The 21,726-nt window shown below is 34.7% G+C and overlaps 1 protein-coding gene across 1 annotated transcript in view; it reads right to left on the bottom strand.

Moving 5' to 3' along the window:
• The window catches only part of LanA (laminin subunit alpha), an 84,899-nt gene that overhangs the window by 28,841 nt on the left and 34,332 nt on the right, over positions 1-21,726 (bottom strand). The window contains 10 exon segments of the mRNA XM_067087673.1: positions 519-630; positions 1,228-1,378; positions 1,767-1,897; positions 16,979-17,152; positions 17,332-17,456; positions 17,583-17,710; positions 18,123-18,250; positions 19,888-19,991; positions 20,647-20,743; positions 21,058-21,198. Coding sequence (XP_066943774.1) covers positions 519-630; positions 1,228-1,378; positions 1,767-1,897; positions 16,979-17,152; positions 17,332-17,456; positions 17,583-17,710; positions 18,123-18,250; positions 19,888-19,991; positions 20,647-20,743; positions 21,058-21,198 — 1,291 coding nt within the window.

Below are 21,726 nucleotides of genomic sequence, written 5' to 3'. Positions count from 1 at the left end.
TGAAGCAACCCTGTTAGGTAAAACAGGTTAATGTTGATTATATATATATATATATATATATATATATATATATATATATATATATATATATATATATATATATATATATATATAGGCCTATATACAGTATATATAAATATATAAATTATATATATATTATATGTGTATATATATATATATATATATATATATATATATTTGTGTGTGTGTGTGTGTGTGTGTGTAGTAGAAAACAACTGGGAAGGTATAAAAAAAAACAGATCATGTTCCAAACATTTTCGAGCGTTACGTACATATCTTCAGGAGACGCAGGGTGCAATGACGACGTGCATTTAATTCACAAAAACTCTTGGCACTTAGACTTTTTATAGTTACACCTTTCCAGTCGTTTCCTTACTTTTATACTTATCACGCGTGTTTGTTTTGCCTAAGTAGTTACTAATAAACACACACATATATATTATATATATATATATATATATATATATATATAGTGTATATACAGTGTGTATGTTTACCTGTAGGGACATCCATCACAATTTGCTCCAACAACGCCAGGTAAGCAGGAACACTGGCCAGTCAGCGGGTTGCATCCTACACCAATGCTGAATCCTTCCTGGCACGTGCAAGCTGAAACAAAAACATCCCTGTGACTGAAGGTTCAGCTGGAGAGTAAAAGACCAATCATGCAGAATCAAATATTATTGTAATTATTTTTCCTTTAGCTTCAGGATATGATATATTCTAAAATGTGCATGTAATAAAAAAGGTGGTCTATCTGTCAAGCATTGTAAAATCAGTATAAAGGAAGACCTATATCTCTTAGTCTTTATTTCAAACTAATAAATTAAACAGGTACTGTGGGTCAAAGGTCAGGTCTGACTTGTTATTCTTTACATTTAGTGTTCAGAAAGCAAAACATCTTCCTCAAACCAATGCAGCAGTAATCTTATTAAACAAAATGAAAGAGCTCTTTTTTTCTGTCTTGTTCGTAGTACTCATTCAAGTTAGAGAATTTATCTTGGATAACAAAATATCTAATAGATATTCTATTATTCCTTCTCTAAACAGAGATGAAACTGGGAAAAATTTTGTTAACATTTGGGTATGAAAGCACTCCTGTAAGGTTAGGGCGTTTTCAAAACGCTTTAATTTTGTATATGCGTATTGTGTGTGCGTGTTACTTTTATACGTTTCCTGTGGTAAAATAACTGAAATTATTCTCACCTTGGCATCCGTGGCGCGTATAATTCCAGTAGCCTGGCTTGCACAGTTCGCATCGTTGCCCTGTTGCACCCTCTCTGCATACGCATTGACCGGTCCCTTCGTCACACTGGCTCTTGGCAGCTGCAATTCCGCATTGGCATGGTTGGCAGCCCTGCGTTTATGAATACAACATAGGCCTAAATTCAATTTGCAAAACACGTTTTACGATACATACAAAACAATTCTTATTCGGAACCACAACCTAAAATAAAGGATAACGATACCACGGGTTTAAATTTCAAACCGCTCTTGATAATAACAAAACTAGCGCGACGTTTTCAGGTCTGTGGACGGGCGAACCCAGTCCTACCTGACAGGAAACAAAACTGCAACACGCAAAAAAAAAAAAAAAATAAAAATAAAAATAACCGTGAACATATATTCTGCACAGCTGTAATATAAATCCTCACAAAAATTCAATATATTTTCCCTAAGACTTATTTTTTTTTGCACTGCAAGTCCAAAAATAGTGAATTTTCTTGATTTCATAAGCATTTTACCTGGCAAGATGCAAAGCCCCAATGATCTGGAGCGCAGCGATCACAGTCCTCTCCGTCAACATTCGGGAAGCACTCGCACTTGCCGGTGAAGTGTTGACAGTTCCGAGTCCCGCACTCGTTGCAAGTGCAGCCTGGAAAGATGATTTTTTTTTTTTTTTTTTTTTTTTTTTTTTTTTTTTTTTTTGCAAAAATCATAATGGCTGATCCACTTATGTCAAGTACATACCCTGCGTTAGCATATTAACGTTGCTAAGCGTTTAGCTTAGGTTCGAGAAAGATGAGTGATTTTGGGGAGGAAAGATGAGTGATTTTGGGGGAGGAAAGATGAGTGATTTTGGGGAGGAAAGATGAGTGATTCTGGGGAGAGTTTATGATAATGATTTGATGATGAGCCTCAGGTAAACCAGTTTAATTTTTTTTATGGACGTGCTGTGTGAATATTTACCGGAGTGCTAAACTATAATGATTATATTTTGTAAAATTCTATATCTTAAAAGTTCTTGTCCAAATCATTTATTTTACAAATTACTATGCTAAATTTATACTGAGGCCAATTTCGTGTGTTTAAGACAGTCATGTATATACCAGAGGACACAGACACTAATTCAAGATATGTTCAGAAATCTCTCTGACATTCCACAAATGTCTTAAAAATACATATAGAGTCAGGACATCACTGTATGAGTCGCTCTTTACAAGTTATGAGGTTGCTCTACAAAACTATCGCTTCTGCTTCTCCTTCCAATTATTGGGTCGATCAATTCTTACCCCTTCTCGCTTCCCTTAAAAAAAAAAATTTCACTGGTCCAACAAAACTAAAACTTACATCGCTTTGAAATTTTTCGTCATTAACCTCGAGCAAGGGCTTAGGACACCTATTCCAAGACATTACAATCTGTCTAATGATTTAATTGCTAATATTGTGATGCAAAAAGGCGAATAAAAATAAAAAAAAGAAACATTGGAAGGCATGACCTTTTCGTCTTTTTTTATCACCATCCGGAGGAGATACAAAGAAAACTGACGAATGTAAAGCTGGCAAATTGCTTCTGAAAGTCATAAATGGCTTCTAGTTTGCCATTTTTTTTTTTCCTTTCCTTCCTTCCTCCCTCAAATGACCAGTGCATTAATAACGCCCCTGCTGTTCCTACACCTTTTGCCACACCTCGTGCTACTTTTCATCCCCTGTTGAAGCAAGGATTTCAATCGCTTCCACTTGTGAAAAAATGAAATTTCCATTGCAGCTGAGTTCCTGACATGAAAGCTCCATTTGGTTCCGGAAAACATCGTCCATCTATTTCCCTCTCTTTCATTTTCTTTATATATATATATATATATATATATATATATATATATATATATATATATATATATATATATATATATATATATATATATAAAACTGGTTATGTTGTCGTTTCTAGAAAACTTCATTTTAAGAAGGAACAGGATCGCCAGATGTGGTAACGCTGCAATGTTACCACGTCTTCCTGGCTATCCTGTTCCTCCATATATATATATATATATATATATATATATATATATATATATATATATATATATATATATATATATATATATATATATATATATATATATATATATATATATAATTTCACTCTGTACGTCTTACACTTTCAGTAAAAAAACTTTTTTTTAAACTATTATCTGGTCTAAAGTCCAGGTGCTTCGCCCATGGCTTGTACGTTTTGGCGTTTAAAAGTTATTGTTCTTGTTAATTACGTTATTATAATTTTTATCTTATCTTCAGTTTACCCTGTGAAATTACTTACCTAATTTCATTAATGTCTTATCTAGCTATCTTCATTCTGTATAGAATGTTTCTTTACTTAAATTTTCTTGACTTAAATTAGTTATATTGACCTATTCATTCCTAATATAAATATAAATATATATATATATATATGCAATGTACTGTACCACAATAATGGGTGTACATCCTCAACTGAAGTCTCTGTGGTACTTACGTATATATACGTCATATGTCACTGTGATTTTAAGCATGTATATATATATATATATATATATATATATATATATATATATATATATATATATATATATATAATATATTGTAAACTTGTAGATCATTAAATAAATATTAGAAACAACTTCATCAAAATATACTTCTATTTACATATTCACACACACACACACACACACACACACACACATATATATATATATATATATATATATATATATATATATATATATATATATATATATATATATATATATATATATACATATATATAAACAGAACAGGTCACTGAGATTACAACTTACGCACGCCGTATTCCGACCACTCGAGATAAGCTTCGCCGTAGCCTTCGCCGGAAGTTCGCTGAGGGGGTGACCTACCGCGACCTTGCGGTGGAGAATACCTGCCAGGAGGTCGGGGTCTCCTTTGCCCATGAGGTCCCAACGTTTCGTAATGAGTCAGCCCAGTTTCGGACTCAACTAAGGGAGGAAACTCCGTTGTCACAGAGGAATGGTAGCCTGCATCGTAGTAGCCTGCTCGGCCTTCGGCACTACTTATCCCGTGATCTGTCCCAGTGGCTGTCGAAGAGTCCCAGCGTCCCTGACCAGGCAATAGGCTGACACCAAACCGCGCCCTGTAATCCTCTAGGGGTTTGTAGGATTCGTAGCGGGATGAGAACGATGTTCTCGACTGGGCGTACACGGTTGACCCTGACCACGACCTAGAATCGCCGTGGGAGCCATGGGACCCCTGAGAAAACCGCTGGAAACCAGGCACAAGAATAAACAAACCTTTAGGAGGTTCATCGCCCTCCAACCACAAGGGAAGAGGTCTCGGTGCCTACTGACTTGAGTGTCTCCTAAGACCCCTCACTTTTCATTTACGGACGTAATCATATTTATTAATTAATATGGTACATTCCACCAACATCATAAAGTTCGTGAAGGTTAAACCGTCTAATTACGAAATCCTATAAATACAATCCTGACTTACAGAATGTCGATGATTCTTAAAGAATTAATGAATTTATTTTATGTCAAATATGGCACTTGGGAAGATAACGGTGCCAACTGGCAAAGGACCAGTTCAAGATCTATCTATAGGAAACAAAATCCCTGATGAAGTCTGTCAGGAGACAGTTTAGAGAAAGGCGTCAACATTATCGCAATTGGTTATTAGACTCTCTCTCTCTCTCTCTCTCTCTATCTCTATCTCTCTCTCCTATATATATATATCTATATATATATATATATATATATATATATATATATATATGTATATATATATATTTATATGTATGTATATATATATTTATATATATATATATATATATATATATATATATATATATATATATATATATATATATATCGCAGGCTTTCCAGTGAATGGATATCCAAAATGTGTGAGGAAGTCGGAAAGTGAAAATTTTGGTTATTACACACACGCACACACACACATAAATATATATACTGCATATGTATATATACATTATATATATATATATATATATATATATATATATATATATATATATATATATACTGTATATACACATACAGATACATATGTAAATATATATATATATATACATACGTGTGTATAAATTCATATAAAGAAATTTTGACGCATAGGCCTTCACGGTAAAAAAAAAAATGTGAAGCTCTCACTTCTTGCAATCTTCATTTAAAAATTATCTGATAAAAGAACAATTATCATAATTATTCCATACACAAGGAATTTTGAACCGCATAACAATACAACTACTTAAAAAAAATAAATCAACAAAAACGGCTTTTCAAAAAAAAAATCAATAAAATAAAGATATGATAACAGCATTAAGGGCGTCCCGTCCCACATACACAATTATAACCTAAAACCGATGGCGCCAAGCCGGTGATGCCAGTCCTAAAAATACCGTTTATGTTTCTCCTCTCTCGCCCTACCTCACTAACTGATGATTTTAAGTCTGCATATACATATGAGTTTTTATTCGTTTATGCGCGCATCACTTTTTTATATTCACAAATATTAAACCGAAAATGTCATTCAGTATCGGATTTACTTTACCGTGGTGATAAGTTACGCCCAAGGGGAATTATACTTGACAAGTGCATCTGATTCGGCAAAGATTTGAACCTGTTATTATTACTATTAATATTCAGAAGGTGAACCCTGTTCGTATGGAATAAGGCCACAGGGGCCAGTGACTTGAAATTCAAGCTTCCAAATAATATGGTGTTCATTGGGAAAAAGAGTTTTAAGTATACCTTAGTTTAACCAGACCACTGGTGGAATCCGAACCACATTGTAGCGAGTAATGAAGTTCATTGGGAAGTAAGAGAAGTTAAAGGGAAATACAAAAAAGAAGAGATCTCACTTATTAAAACGAAAAAATAAATTAATAAACTAATAAATAGATAAAAATATATTAAAATGCAAGGAGAATTGCATTAGGGTAGTAATACGTTGCATCTTTGCTTGAACTTTTGAAGTTCCAATTGCACGACGTCCTCAGGGAGACTCTCTCTCTCTCTCTCTCTCTCTCTCTCTCTCTCTCTCTCTCTCTACTATATATATATATATATATATATATATATATATATATATATATATATATATATATATATATATATATATATATATATATATATATATATATATATATATATATATATATATATATATATATATATATATATATATATATAATATATATATATATATATTATATAGATACGCCTTATATACGTATAAAATTGTAATAACAACAATGGCCTCTTAACTTCTCGAATTCTTTAAACTTTTTAAATACTCTTGTCACTACAAAGCCTTAGATCAAAATTTAAGAATATGAAGTAATGCAGATGCCAGCAGCAGGATTCGAACGAGGTCACGTTGCCAACCTAACCATGAAAAGGATCAAGATCTAGATAAATAAAAGTCTATTGCCGCTAATATGTACATGTACATACCAGTCCATTTATCACTTATAAATTCCCCTTCGGTGATAATTCCCCATCGGGGATATTCCCGAGGTAGCGACATTTGTAGCTTCATGACTGTATATAAATCAAGGTGTGATAAAAAATTTCATATATATATATATATATATATATATATATATATATATATATATCAATTTCATCTTTTCCGCCTTAATAATGAAATAGTTGGGGCAGGAATAGGTGGTTTAATTTCTTATACATTTCAGCTCTGAAAAAGTTATTTGGCTTCTGGGCCCTTATCAAGTTAGCAACTCAAACACTGTACAAACTCCCACTTGAAATCAAGAAGACTGAAAATACTAAATCTTTTAAGAAAAATTAAAGACTTCAACATATATATTAAAAGAATAAACTTTAAAAAGCAAAGAAAAACGAATGGCAGAAATATCAAATCGATCTGTCGCGAACTTCGTTTCACATTTTGGTTTCAGCGCCTCCGGAGAATCCCCGGGACCCCCAGAGGAATTTGAGAGGAAATTGCCTCAAAACTGACCATATTCCAGACGTCCCTGACTCTCCCGGGAATCCCCAAGAATCCCCGAAGACAGGAGCGGCTTCAGCGAGGACAGAAATGGCTCCAGGATCCAGACGCTCATCCTGTGTCCGATTTAAAAACTAAGGATAAGTCAGAAAGAGTTAATCTGTACGAGACAATCATGTTGTTGAGTATTATTATGTTTGTGCTATCAAAGTGCTTTACCAACGGAGTCCATTTCCCCCGCCTGGATATGTTTCATGTGTCTTTGATGTTTCTTTTTATCGAAGTATTTATGCTTTATAGTTTGGGCAGGGCTATTGTTGAATTCTTTAAGGAATTTATGGCCCTGGACGACATTCAATCGGAGGCGGCTGCAATTCCGCAGGCCGACGATTACGAGGACTTGAATTCTGACATCGAAGACGAAATGTTTGCAGAAGAAGAAGAAATTTTAGACAGTACAGAGGAAATGACGTATGAAGAATTGATTAGTCAACAGACCGACGAAGAAATTAAGGAAAACGAGCATGTTTTAAAACTTGAGAAAGATAATTTGGAGAAGGCTCAAGTTATAGAAGAACTAAGAAATAAACTAGATGCCCTGACTGAAGTAGGAGACGAGATGGAACGAGTTATTAGAGACTTGGAACGGCAGAATGAAGAAAAGGACAGAAAAATCAATTTGATGCCTGCTGAAATGGAAAGACTTAGGAAAGAAATAGCGGAGAAGAATAAAGAGACCGAGAACCTAATCAAGGAAAAGGAAGATAGAGACTCGACCTTAATCATTTTGGAAAGTACAGTCTCAGTTCTCGAGATGGAGAGGGAGACCCTAAATTACGATTTGCAGAAAATGGAAAGCGATAGAAATGCAGCGGAAGTCCAACTGAAAAAGCAGAATGAGGACTTGCAGTGGCTTCGAGAGGAGAACGAAAGGAAACGCAATCAAGTTGTAAGTCTGCTGAAGGAAAATGAGGACAAGAGCTTAAGGATCAACTGCTTAGAACAAGAATTGGAAGTTCTTACCACTGAGAAACAGAGGGCTGACGATAATTTGCAACAGCTCGAGGAATGCAGAAGAGAAATAGCAGAGAGAACGAAGGAAGCAGAGAAAACGAAAGACCTTAACCTGCAGAAGGATAGAGAGCTCCTGCGACTGCAGAATGAGTGCTCTCTTAAGCAAAAAGAAGTAATCGCTTTGTTAAAAGAAACTAAAAATGTTGTAGCAGAAAAGGCAAACGGAAAGCTGACTGAAATGACGAGAAGGAAAGTCCAACTGGAATTCGAACTCGCTGAGATGAAGGAGGAGTTAGAAACGATGGAGTTTGAGAAGATGGAGACGATAGTTGAACTTGAAAGCCTCCAAGAAGAGAACTCAGCAAAGGACCAGAAGATCAGATCCTTAGAAACAGAAGTCAGAATTCTTCAAGAGGAAAAGAGGAATAAAACAATGAAGGAACTTGAGGTGCTCAAAATAAAGACGAATGTGGTCAAAATGGTGCCTGAAGAACAGCCTCTATCAGGAAAGAAAACTGATCTGGATAAAACTCGATGCTTAAGGAGGCCTCAGATCAATTGCAAAGACCTCTACCAAGGGCTGGACAGCATCGAGGAAGGAATCAACCAACTTAGGGCATTGAAACAGCCTTCAGCTGGCACCAGAAAAGACACAAAAAAAGTCCTCACTAAAACTCCATCTTTGACGAAACCAGATCAGAAGCCAAAAGTGAGCAGGAAAGAATTACACCAAAAAATGAGGCTAGAGTCTGCAGCCAGACTACAAAGATTGGAACAAGAATCTCAAATGGTCAAAAATCTTTACAAGATAAACTCTGTCACTTGAAGACTCTGCGTTTTTAGGAAGACGGATGATTTGCTTCCAGAAGAAAGAAGGCGGGACATTTCAGATGTTGGAAACAGTTGTGAAACATCTCTGCGGATGGAGAGACTACAGTGGCAGGTAGGAATGGCGGCAAGTGCCCGAAGACTGGATTGTTGTGCACCCCCTGTCGAAGACTGGATTGTTGTGTACCTCGTCTCGAAGACTGGACTGATGAGCACCTCTTGAAGACTGGACTGATGAGCACCTCTCGAAGACTGGACTGATGAGCACCTCCTCCAAGACTGGACTGTTGTGCACCTGCTCTCCTGCCACATGATGCCCTCGGAAATGGGGTATCAATGCCGAATCACATATGCTTAGTAGGCAACCACTGGCGCGGCGTAAGAACCCGTAAGTTTCATGCCTACTTCATATGTGAATTGGATTATGCATTGCACATTGGATCCCATTCTTGCATATACTCTAGTGGCAACCTCTGGCGTGGAGTAAAACCCGTAAGTTCAATGCCTTTTATATATGCAAAATATGGGTTATGCAATGCATATTGGATCCCATTCTTGCATATACTCTAGTGGCAACCTCTGGCGTGGCGTAAAACCCGTAAGTTCAATGCCTTTTATATATGCAAAATATGGGTTATCATTGCTACTGGACCCCATTCTTGCATACACTCTAGTGGCAACCCTGGCGCGGCGTAAAACCCGTAAGTTCAATGCCATATGCAAAATATGGGTTATGCATTGCACACTGGACCCCATTCTTGCATACACTCTACTGGCAACCTCTGGCGCGGCGTAAAAACCCGTAAGTTTCATGCCTTTTATGTATGCAAAATGTGGGTTAAGCAATGCATATTGGATCAAGTTCTTGCATATACTAAAGTGGCAACCACTGGCGCGGCGTAAAAACCCGTAAGTTTCATGCCTTTTATGTATGCAAAATATTTGATCCCAGAGTGGCAGGGGCATTAAGACACCAAAGGGTGCAAAGTCAGGAGTCTGGAGGTTCTCCAGTGACTTGCAGGCGTCACATGATGTAGGGTCATAAGACTGAGGATTCCATCTCTCTTGGCTAGCTGATGGAGCTGAGAATGGGGAAGGGTCCACCCTGGCAAAAATAAACCCCATTCAGCGACGCTCCACTGGCAAGGATGTGAGATCGGGTGAGATCGCTTGCGATCGTTAATATATATATATATATATATATATATATATATATATATGTATATATATATATATATATATATATATATATATATATATATATATATATATATATATATATATATATATATATATATATATATATATATATATATATATATATATATATATATATATATATATATATATATATATATGTATGTGTGTGTGTGTGTGTGTGTGTGTGTGTGTGTTCAGCCAGGAAAAGGGTGAAAAGAGAAAACGCTTTCATGTATTTCTACATCTCATCAGGGTTTAGGTACCTTTCGAATTCAGACATATTCATTAGAGCTGGAACAGACCTATCCACACCATCGTAGCCAAGTGGCCAAGCGTTTTAATGCTTTTAAGTAAGTCTGATATATATATATATATATATATATATATATATATATATATATATATATATATATATATATATATATATATAGAATCTACTGGTCACTGTTCAGTACATACGTATGTAATTGATTGTAATAACTTCTTAACTCTTCAAATTCTTTACACTTTTTGGATATATTTATCATTGCCAAGCCTTAGATCCAAATGCAAGAATATGAAGTAATTCTGATGTCCGTAGCAGGATTCGAACCCACAAACGAAGTATCAGGCCGATGTCACGTTGAAGACCTGACCACGAGAGAGATGCCAAGTCTATTGCCACTCATACATACCTGTGGAATTTAGATACATTTATAAGAGCTGGAATAGACCCATCCTCACTTGGCTACGATGGTGAGGATGTGTCTATTCCAGCTCTAATAAATGTATCTGAATTCGACAGGTATGTGTATTTATGAGCGGCAATTGACTTTCATCCTCTTCGTGGTCAGATCAGCAACGTTACCTAATGTGATACTCTAGATGTGGGTTCGAATCGGTTCTTGTATAAGGATCCAAAGCTTTGTAGTGACTAGCGGATCTAACGGGTGTAATGAATCTGAGAAGTTACGAGGGTCTTGTGGCTGTTACAATTTCAAGCATGCGTGTGTGTGTGTATGTATGTATGTATGTATGTATGTATGTATGTATGTATATATATATATATATATATATATAATATATATATATATATATATATATATATATATATATATATATATATATATATATATATATATATATATATATATATATATATATATATATATATATATATATATATAGACAGAGAGAGAGAGAGAGAGAGACAGAGAGAGATTAATCACAGGAATCACGTGGTTCAGGTATATTTCGATCCAGATTTTTATTAGACAAGCTCACAACTCAATCTTTAATTCCCTGGACCAGCAACACCATGAGGGGTCAATAATAACTATGCAAACACAACAGTTTGGTCTGCTGCCACCAGGGCAGCGCTGCTGCAGCTGCAAAGCCTCGAGACCAGTATTGCAGATCTATATATTGGTTTCAAATTTTCAGACTTTCCCTTTTCCCTTTAAAATAGGCTAAAATCTACAGATTTTCAGCAGTCTCATCCTAAAACTGACCTGCGAAACTGTTAAAATATTCTTAAAAATAATTGAAAATGATGATCATTCAGACTAATTGGCTCCTGTGTACTTAATTCTAGAACTAAACGTCAACAATTTAGGAGTGGTTGAAATTTCAGAGGACGTAGCAGGCAGTTTGACTATTCATGTTTGCTGTTGTAAGAATTAAAATAGAATATACATTGCTGTTACAATTTTCACAGCTTCTTGGTCGGAACGAACAAGGAAACTTGCAATATTCTTGTATTACTGAGTGAAATATCGTGTAGCATGATGCTGTCAGTCTAGGAATGCGAAAATCGATCCGGAGCCTAGAAAATGTCTTCGGCGATTGGCTTACAAAGGAGAGGGATAAGTGCAGTGTATGAGAGACTGCATCAATATTTATTTATTATCTTGAAATGCTAATATAGTTACAAAAGTTGCTAGGAGACGTACAGATAAATGTAATTTATCAGGGACATGTTTATTATTGATTTTAGTTTGTGTCTGAATGATTTGCGAATATGTTAATAAGGAAGACTTCCGATTACATCTTTTTCTCAATGGTCCTTAACATATTTCTGGTCTAGGCTTTACCTAACCGTAATTAAAATGATTTGGCAGAAATATTTGTACTTTTGAATATCATTCTACTTTCGAATATGGTGTTTTAAGGTGAAAATGCTAACTTAGCATATTAATTTGCTCGTATCATGCGCAAATGAACGAAACATAGTGTTTGCGATAAAACTGGAGGTCATGTAGATATTTTTGCTACGATTTCATTTCATATCTACAGATTGCTACAAATTTTTTACAGAAAATTTTCAGATAAAGAAAACGATCTGGCAACAATGCTCGCGACCATCTTTAAATACCGGGGAACCGCGGAAAGTGTGTACGTGCATAGTGTGTCCACCGATTTTTTTTTCGTTCCATATCCTTATAATGTTTCGTTGTGCTGCTTATAATTTCAGAAATGTGCAGAAGAATTCTTCAAGAGAAAATGAAATAACATTTCACAGGTAAGCAACGTATACTTAATTTTATTTACCCATAATTTTGACCTGGTTGGGTAAATCTCTTGTTAGCAGTAGATATTCTTTCTTTGCTTAACATGTCTTTTAGTGTCATTGTATGATAGTGGCACATAAGCCCTGTGGCGATTTTCATTTTCAAATCAGAACATCATCAATCTTATATTAGCAACATGATATACAGTAAAAATATATTAAAAATACTTAGTAGTATTATATAGGACTAGTGGTCACTGGTTGTTGCAACAAGTATCATCTTTTTAACATGTTACCGTCCATAAGGACATTTACTGTATTTTGTCAGTATTAACAATTCTTTTCAGTGGGTAGGCCAGTAGAAGACTGCCTATGCCATCAGTTTTTCAGTTTCAGACATGTGAAAGCTGTGTTAGCGTAGTTTTACAAATCGCATTTACTCAAATGGAGGTTTCTCAACGAAATTCTGAAACGTCACACTTAGTGAGAGTATTTCAGGACGACGAACAAACATAGAAAACGTAGAAATGTGCAATTCATTGTAAAAATAGTTTTATTCTTTATTCGTGTAACAAATCATGGTTTAATGTACGTTTTCATCATTACGATATGTCTCAGAGATTGGTAGTATCAAGGTAATGCAGTTTGGTAGCCTAGGCTACGCCTTTGCCCTCAAACTAATTGTTTGGCAAATGCTGTATAAATAAAACCTTACCCTAAGTACAGCTTAATTTAGAATATTATAAGAATAATTTCTCTATCGCAAAATTTATCGAATCATTATGCCTAGGAAAATCAGTCTTCAAGAATGGTAAAAACAAGGAAAGAAGCTTCGGCAAGCTGACACTAGGCCTATGCCCATTGGTACGGCAGGTGTTTTTATTGTTTTGATAATCTATTAAGATCAGTTTCATTCCAAATAAGTCAAAATTACTTTTTTATGTTAATAATCATTTGATAATTCTCCACGTATCGTTCCAAGGCCAAAGAATTAGAAAGAAACAGCTTTGTTAACCTTTGCTATCGTCATTTGTTTACAAGACGGAAAACAAATCGTATATCGTTAAACGTTGTTACCGAAATTTTCGCTAAACAACGCTCCCGGGAACAAAATAGTGGCTGAACATGCAAAAAAAATATGCGGGTTGTTAGAAGATGGGAAAACGCCTTTAGAATGAAGCTATTTTTTGCTTGCCATTAAAAATGCTTGGCACCAGGTAACCCTGGAAGCTATTGTTTATGTGAACATGTCTTGTTTTAAACTTATAATAGTGATGCATGAGAAACAGCAGTTTATACACACACACACACACACACATATATATATATATATATATATATATATATATATATATATATATATATATATATATATAATTACGGTGTCTGATAATACCATGTTTTTTATATTCGCAAATATTAAGCCACAAGTTTCTGTTTCACATCCAGTTCACCTTTTCCTCGTGTGCAGATGATTAAATGAAGTGACCGCGGATCACAGTAAAAAGGGGATTGTCTATCACCGCCCTCCATTCGTCAATACAAAAGCAAAACAAAGATCAAATATTACACTTGGACCCCTGCTGTACATTTTATTTTCAAATTGGTCGATACAAAATTTAATTAAACGTATATATATATATATATATATATATATATATATATATATATATATATATATATATATATATATATATATATATATATATATATATATATATCCATGCATATATTACTTCAAAAAGAAATCACAGCATGTCCAAATATGTCCATTCCCATTATCAACCTTATCTTCGAAGTTAATCCTGAGATTGTACCTATTTCGATTAGGATTAAATAGCTCCTCCGGCAAAATGGGAAACGTGTCAACGCCAATAATTGTAGGAAAGTCTCAACTCTTCGTAGCTAGACTACAGAGAATAGCTTACACCCAAGAGGAATTATCAATGGTGAGTGCTTCGTCACCAGTGGGATTCGAAAAACCGTCTGGCTGGGAAACAACGAAAGTACAGTGACTCAGTGGACAGTCACTGTATTTTCCTTGTTTCCCAACTAGGTGACAGTTCGAATAGCACTCGTGACGAAGCACTTACCACTTTTTATTGCCCTTGAGTATAAGTTATTCCGTAGGTATAGTGAACTGGATATTACGAAATTTGTGGCTTAATATTTGTACGCATGTGATTCAGCAAAGTTTTATTTCACAGATGACTACGGTCCGTGTGTTTATTTGGCCATTGGTTTTTCTTGTTTACTGACATAGATAATTCCAGAGATCATATTTCCAAAGCTACAGATTCTTTCAGTAATTTTCACAATATTATCAGAAATGCAAGACAATAAGATATTTGACCCGTAACGCAAAGTCCAGTCTAGATGTTTATTAGACAAGTTGAGACACAATCACGACTGGTGTAGATGTTTATTAGACAAGTCGAGACACAATTATGATTGGCGTTGGTCATAAGAGTCAATAACATGTAGTGGCGATCTTCCCGCCGAGCGCGTGACTCCGGGCGGTTATATTGAAACACATGGTGCAGCTCATAGTACTATACTTACTGACGAAGTACTAAGGCAGCACACTGCTTTTTTTTTTTTTTACCATCCCGTTTGATTATTATAAGAATATGTTGTTTTATTACTGGTAATGATTAATTTACCTGTAATAAAACAACATATTCTTATAATAATTAAACGGGATGGTAAAAAAAGTAATGTGCTGCGTTAGTATTTCGTTGATAAATATAGTACTATATATATGAGCTGCACCATGTGTTTTAATAAGACCGCCCGAAGTCACGCTCGGCGGGAAGATCGCCACTACATGTTATTAACTCTTATGACCAACACCAATCATAATTGTCTCAACTTGTCTAATAAACATCCAGACTGGACTTTGCGTTTTGGGTCAAATATCTTATTGTTTTGCATTTCTGATAATATTGTGAAAATTACTGAAGGAATCTATTACTTTGGACATATAATCACTAGAATTACCTACGCCAGTAAACAAGACAAACCAATGGCCAAATAGACTCACATGAAATGAAATTTTACTGAATCACACTCATGACGTAAGCTGGCAAGTTTGGTTAGCTGGTAATCTTTAATAAAAGCGATTATGTGTATATAAAATGAACACTCATTTTGGGGGATGAAAATACATAGTTTTGGATAATCAAATTCCACAGATACCGAATAGTAATTTCAGCAAATAGGTGAAAATAATAATAAAGAGAAATGAAAATCTGAATGAAAAGTTTTGTGTGACCTCGCCAATTTTACCATATATGTAAGGGCTCATAAAACAAACTTTCTTGCCTTGGTTCTGGTTTATGCAATTGATCAAATATCTTATTGATATTCTTACATCACTGGTTAAACCACTTCAGACTCTCATGTAAAGAATAGTATTGACTTCTTATATGAATCAAATATCAAACAGATCAATAATGATTCAAGGCTTATGAGTCCAAGATGTATCAATATTCGTTAAAGTAACTGTTGACGAGTCGATAGAATTTATATCTGAAACACTTGATAGCATGCCTTAGTTAAAGTAAATGCACCATGTGCAAAAGGTTGTGAGTTTAAATTCAACGGGATACAATGCTTTCTAAGTTTGGGCATGACCACGGGAATCCCCCTACCAGTGCTAAGAAATTTATAATCCAATGTATAAGAATGTTTTTATATAAAAAAAAGACCTGCACAAAATCATTGCAATGAAAGCTAGTGAAAAGCATAAATTATGACCGAATAATAGCGAAATTAGCAAAAGCTTACGATGGCAAAGCGCAGTGACCTGGATGACTGATGGACAGAATTTATGATAATTTCACTCTTTGATTAAAGAAGTGTCAACCGTAAGATGAGGGAACAGTGATACCAAGATAATTAATTATGAATGAAATACATAATGGAGGAAGCATAGCCTGCACGTGGCAAGAATATAAATTAGCAAACTCTAATGGTCAAATAACCAGAATCCGGTAAAAAGAAGTGCTAAAACCCTTTACAATAAGAAAGTTTGATTTGCAAATGACCTGAGGAGCTGACGTAAAGGCCATCAGAGTATAGCTATCGGAAGGCACTCCAGAAGAAATCAGATCAAAGGATTTTTTCAAGAAAGGCGTCTCAAGAGGAAGGAAACAGACTAAAAAAAAATTCGGCTGGCCAACTTACTTTCACAGTTCTTCTCCTCAATTGCATCACCGTAGAATCCAGGAGCACACCTCTCACACAAATTTCCAAAGGTGTTATTCAGGCAACTTAAGCATCTGCCACTGATGTCGTCACAGGCGTAAGGGTCGTTGACGTCTATGTTGCCATTGCATTCACAGGGTTGGCAGCTTTCACCTGCAACAGCGAAATACACAACATCGTTCAAAAAGTTTTCTAATGGCTGGAACTTTTCAGCAATGACAAAATATCATACGTTTACCACATGCGACAGATTATGTCGTGCACGAGTGCACACTAGAGAGAAAACTAGACAAGTAGGAAAAACACAAAACCTTCTGAGAAAAATGACGTACCCAATATCTCAGGTCGACCATAAAACCCTGGAGCACACCTTTCACAGTGGCGCCCAATGTACCCTGGCCTACAGTTGCACTGAATGGAGATGCCATCTTCAGTGACATCACAGCTTTCAGCAAAGCTAGAAGAAAGAAAATACATGTTAGTAACAATCAACAGAAAAATCCTTCAGGCTTTAAAAATCGCTATTCTGATGCTTTCATCTCAGAATCCTTCTCTAAAAAGAAATGAAATGAGACAAACTTACTTGTTTGTAATGGATGGAAGAGGACACGCACAAATCAGACAGTCATATGGAGTCCCCTGTGTTGCTTTGCCATGGTAACCAGGACCACAGAATTCACAAGAGTCACCAACTGTATTGTGCCGACAATTCTGAAGGAAGAACGGGAAAAGTGTCATATATATATATATATATATATATATATATATATATATATATATATATATATATATATATATATATATATATATATATATATATATATATATATATATATATATATATATATATACAGATATACTGTATATCTAATTCATATGTATGATTAATTACTGGTGGCTTTGATCTGTCCTATCTCTAATTCATATAGAATAGTCTCTATACTGGTACCAAAGAAATAAAGCTGATCAGAATTATAAATATGGACTCGATTTAACGCAAAAAGTGATGAAAAAACAAAGCAAAATGACATCAAAGTTTGAATTTTCCTCATGGATAAATATTTAATAGACGTAATTCGCTAAATAATAAAACAAATAATGAGCAGTGCATGAAATCACTTACGATACATTTTCCTGTTTCTTTGTCGCAGGTATTTGAATGACCATTACACTGGCAGGGTACACAATAACCTCCGTATGGGCCCCTCTGAGCACGGTAGTATCCATCTGCACACCTCTCACAAGAAGTTCCTGTAAGGTTAAAATTCTGTTCTGGAGACTTGAACAGGGAGTACATCCGTGCGGACAAAAATATTATCCCCATACTGTAATAGTAATGGACTTTTAGCTGTTTCACAATTCTAACCATCCTTCAGATCTTCTAAGACTGTTATGATCCATCACGTACCACTGGACGTGAACTTAATTCTAACAGTTTTGCCTTTTCTTTTGTGAAACTTGTTACTAAACAGATTACTAGACATTTCGTTCCAGTTGTGACTTAATTTTGGAATGATCTTCTTAATAATGTAGTTCAGTGGTTGAACTTCGTATTAAAACCAGTTACAAAGTAATTTTTATTAATCAAGCTCACTTGAGTCTCACTTCATATTTTTATTTCCATTTTATTTCTCTAACATATTTTATTCTTTAAGTGTGTATATCTTTGATCCTACGGGGGTGTTTTCTCTACTGGATGGGTCTTTTGGAGCCTTTAAAGAAATACAGACTAAAGAATAAAATACATATGGGAAATAAAATGGAAATAAAAATATGAAGCGAGACTGAAGTGAGCAGTTTGTTTTTCCAATTGTGTTGTAGATTTCTAATATACATATACATATACATATATATATATATATATATATATATTATATATATATATATAGATATATAAATGTCTTTTCCTGTAATACTACAGTGTAATATGAAAATAAGAAGCCCATAAAACACTATTTAAACGTTGAAACCATATATTTCGGGCATGTGCCCCTGAAGAATATGGACAGGTGGAAAGTTACAATGGTATATATACAAAAACATATGGCCTTAGGCCTCCGATGTTAAGGAGGTGGTTTTTCTTAAGAAGGAGGAGATTGACCAAATTTAGTGGTTTTTCCATTAGCTATGGTTGGCGATGGATCTGGCGGTCGCGTTTCTTGGGTCATCTTCTTCAATAGTGTTTTATGGGCCTTCTTATTTTCATATATATATATATATATATATATATATATATATATATATATATATAATATATATATATATATATATATACATATTATACAGTAGTATGTATATGAATTACTTATACTTATATGAGTTAGCATGGCTTTTTTATTCACAGATATTGTTTAATATCTAATTCACTATACTTTGAAATAACTTACACCCAAGTGGAATTATGAATTCGAACCATGGTCAGGTTTAGAAACAACTAAAGAGAGACTTACACCACCCTACTATCAAGAGAGATAAAAGCTGATAACGACTCTGGTTTAGGTATGCCTGTCAAATTTATGTTTTTACAGATACATCACCAGAGGTTAGAAATCTTCCTCTTTTATAAAACTACAATTGTATTAGTGACTTCCGGCACTGGTATTTTTTTTTCTAAAGCAACTCAGAAAAAATCCATACTTTCCTTGGTAATTGAACAACTGACAGTATGGAGACAAAATTTACGAATATTCTTGCATTAATAAGTTTCAGTCTTAGTTTGTAAAAAAAATAAAAAATGAAAAAAAGAATAAGACATACAACCGCAAAAATATAGCTAGTCATATCTCCCACATAAATTGGAAAGCTAAATTTAAGTCCAGAACCTGTCCATGCTAATTTGTGGTCGTGCCAGAAGGACGCAAGTATATAAATTGAAAAAAGCAACACACCTTCATAATTAACCGGGCACTGACAAAGCTCCACAGATAATGCTGGCTGAGCACCTCTCCCAGGCCAGTTTATGGTTGGCGCATCCAAGAATACGTCAGACAATCTGGAAAACAACAAGGTTTAACATGAAAGTGAACACTACCACATATTCAATGTTAATTTCTTCATTTACTATATCAATGTCCCGAAAAGGTAAAGCTGGGGTGCTAAATATATTTTAAAACATCCAAAATACTTCCACAGTTTAGTAGAAAAACCCAGTACATAAATTATGAAATGTTAGTATTAAATACTCTGTATAAAATCATTCACGGAGCTCTGTGAATAACAATTGAAGGGTACAGATAGCTTAACTTAAACTCCTCTCGCTGACTCTTTTCTCTTGCAAATTTTCGTACAGACTTAAACAATCATCAAGTGATTTATTACTAATATTAAATGCTATTTGGTACACTCACTTTACAGGAACGTTAAAAGAAATGTATTTATTTGCCTACATCATAGCTGGATAACAAAATAATTCAGCCTTTACTTATGAGTAAAATAGCTGGAACTAAACTGGAAGCAATCATAATGAAAACTATTTTTTAAAACTTAGCATTATTGAAAACACCAAAACAAAAGTTAAATCTGAAACGGACTGGTATGAAGAGAATATAAACAAACACTGCATAGTTTCACACATCCATGCCGCATGAAAACCATATTTTCAGACGCCATTGGCTTACATACATTTACATCTGATTTTGGTACAGTACCTTGAGAATGTGGTATTGGTCCAGTAGTTTGCTCGTATGAAGATTCCCTCCAGGCTGAGTAGCATAGTCATAAATTGGTCTCTTTTTAATGGGGCCCCTGAAATATAATTCTAAGTACATTTTCAGCTATATATATATTCCACCCTTTTAAGATTTAGGTATTATGACTTGGTGGTCTGGTTAAATTAAATAATAAACAGCTTTACATAAAATACTTCATAAAACATAAACACATTGTATGTTTTCATAAGCCTATCAATTTGTCAGTTATAATTTTGTAAACTGAATGAACTACTTGAATCTCCACACAGACAATTAAACTTGCTTGCTATGGATACTGAGTCTGTTAACTTCCAGTTAGTAACTAATTATTATTGGAAGCCCATTTCAAAAACATTCTAAACAGCTTACCTGATAGCGTTCTGAAATTATGTTCTGTCAGGCGAATAGAGACATTGAAGGGCTCTCTGTTTTCTGGTTGTTCGTCCAGGAAATACTGGGCAATAATATTATTGCCTTGTAAAATGATATCTGGACTCTCCAGTTCTATACCTATAAAAAGAATTAATCATTATCTAATAAAAACCCTCTGAATTACACCTTATTTTACGTGGTCAAATAATACATCTTCTAAATTCTTTTGTTACTCAGAAACCTTATCTTAGACAAATCTCTGCCGTAACACATGCAGACTTTTTTTTAAAATAAAATACTAAATTTTTTACCATCCACCACCAGAAGGAACAATTACCTAGACAAGAGATAGAGAATTCTTGAGTGGCTCTCTCCAAGGAAATGACACTCACACCAAGAGGTTATTTAAAATTAATCAGTGGTAATCAGACTAGTATTGTTGCCTCTTCATCTCTGGATTTATGAAAGCGAGCAAAGAACGAACTATGAGGAAAATGGCAGGATTCCTTGCAGTCGTAGGGAAGTACTTCTATCTATTATAGATCAGCACTTCTTACCTGAATCTTTCAGGCATCCAAAAACAAGTAAAATTTGAGTCTCTTCTACACAGGAAAATGTTCATACATACTTTTAGGTAATAATATCGCAACGTGAGTTGTTACACAG

This window comes from Macrobrachium rosenbergii, chromosome 44 (assembly GCF_040412425.1).
Source record: "Macrobrachium rosenbergii isolate ZJJX-2024 chromosome 44, ASM4041242v1, whole genome shotgun sequence".
In the NCBI taxonomy this organism is placed as follows: Eukaryota; Metazoa; Arthropoda; class Malacostraca; order Decapoda; family Palaemonidae; genus Macrobrachium; species Macrobrachium rosenbergii.
Note: the sequence above shows the minus strand (reverse complement) of the source record. Positions and strands in the feature narration are given on the sequence as shown.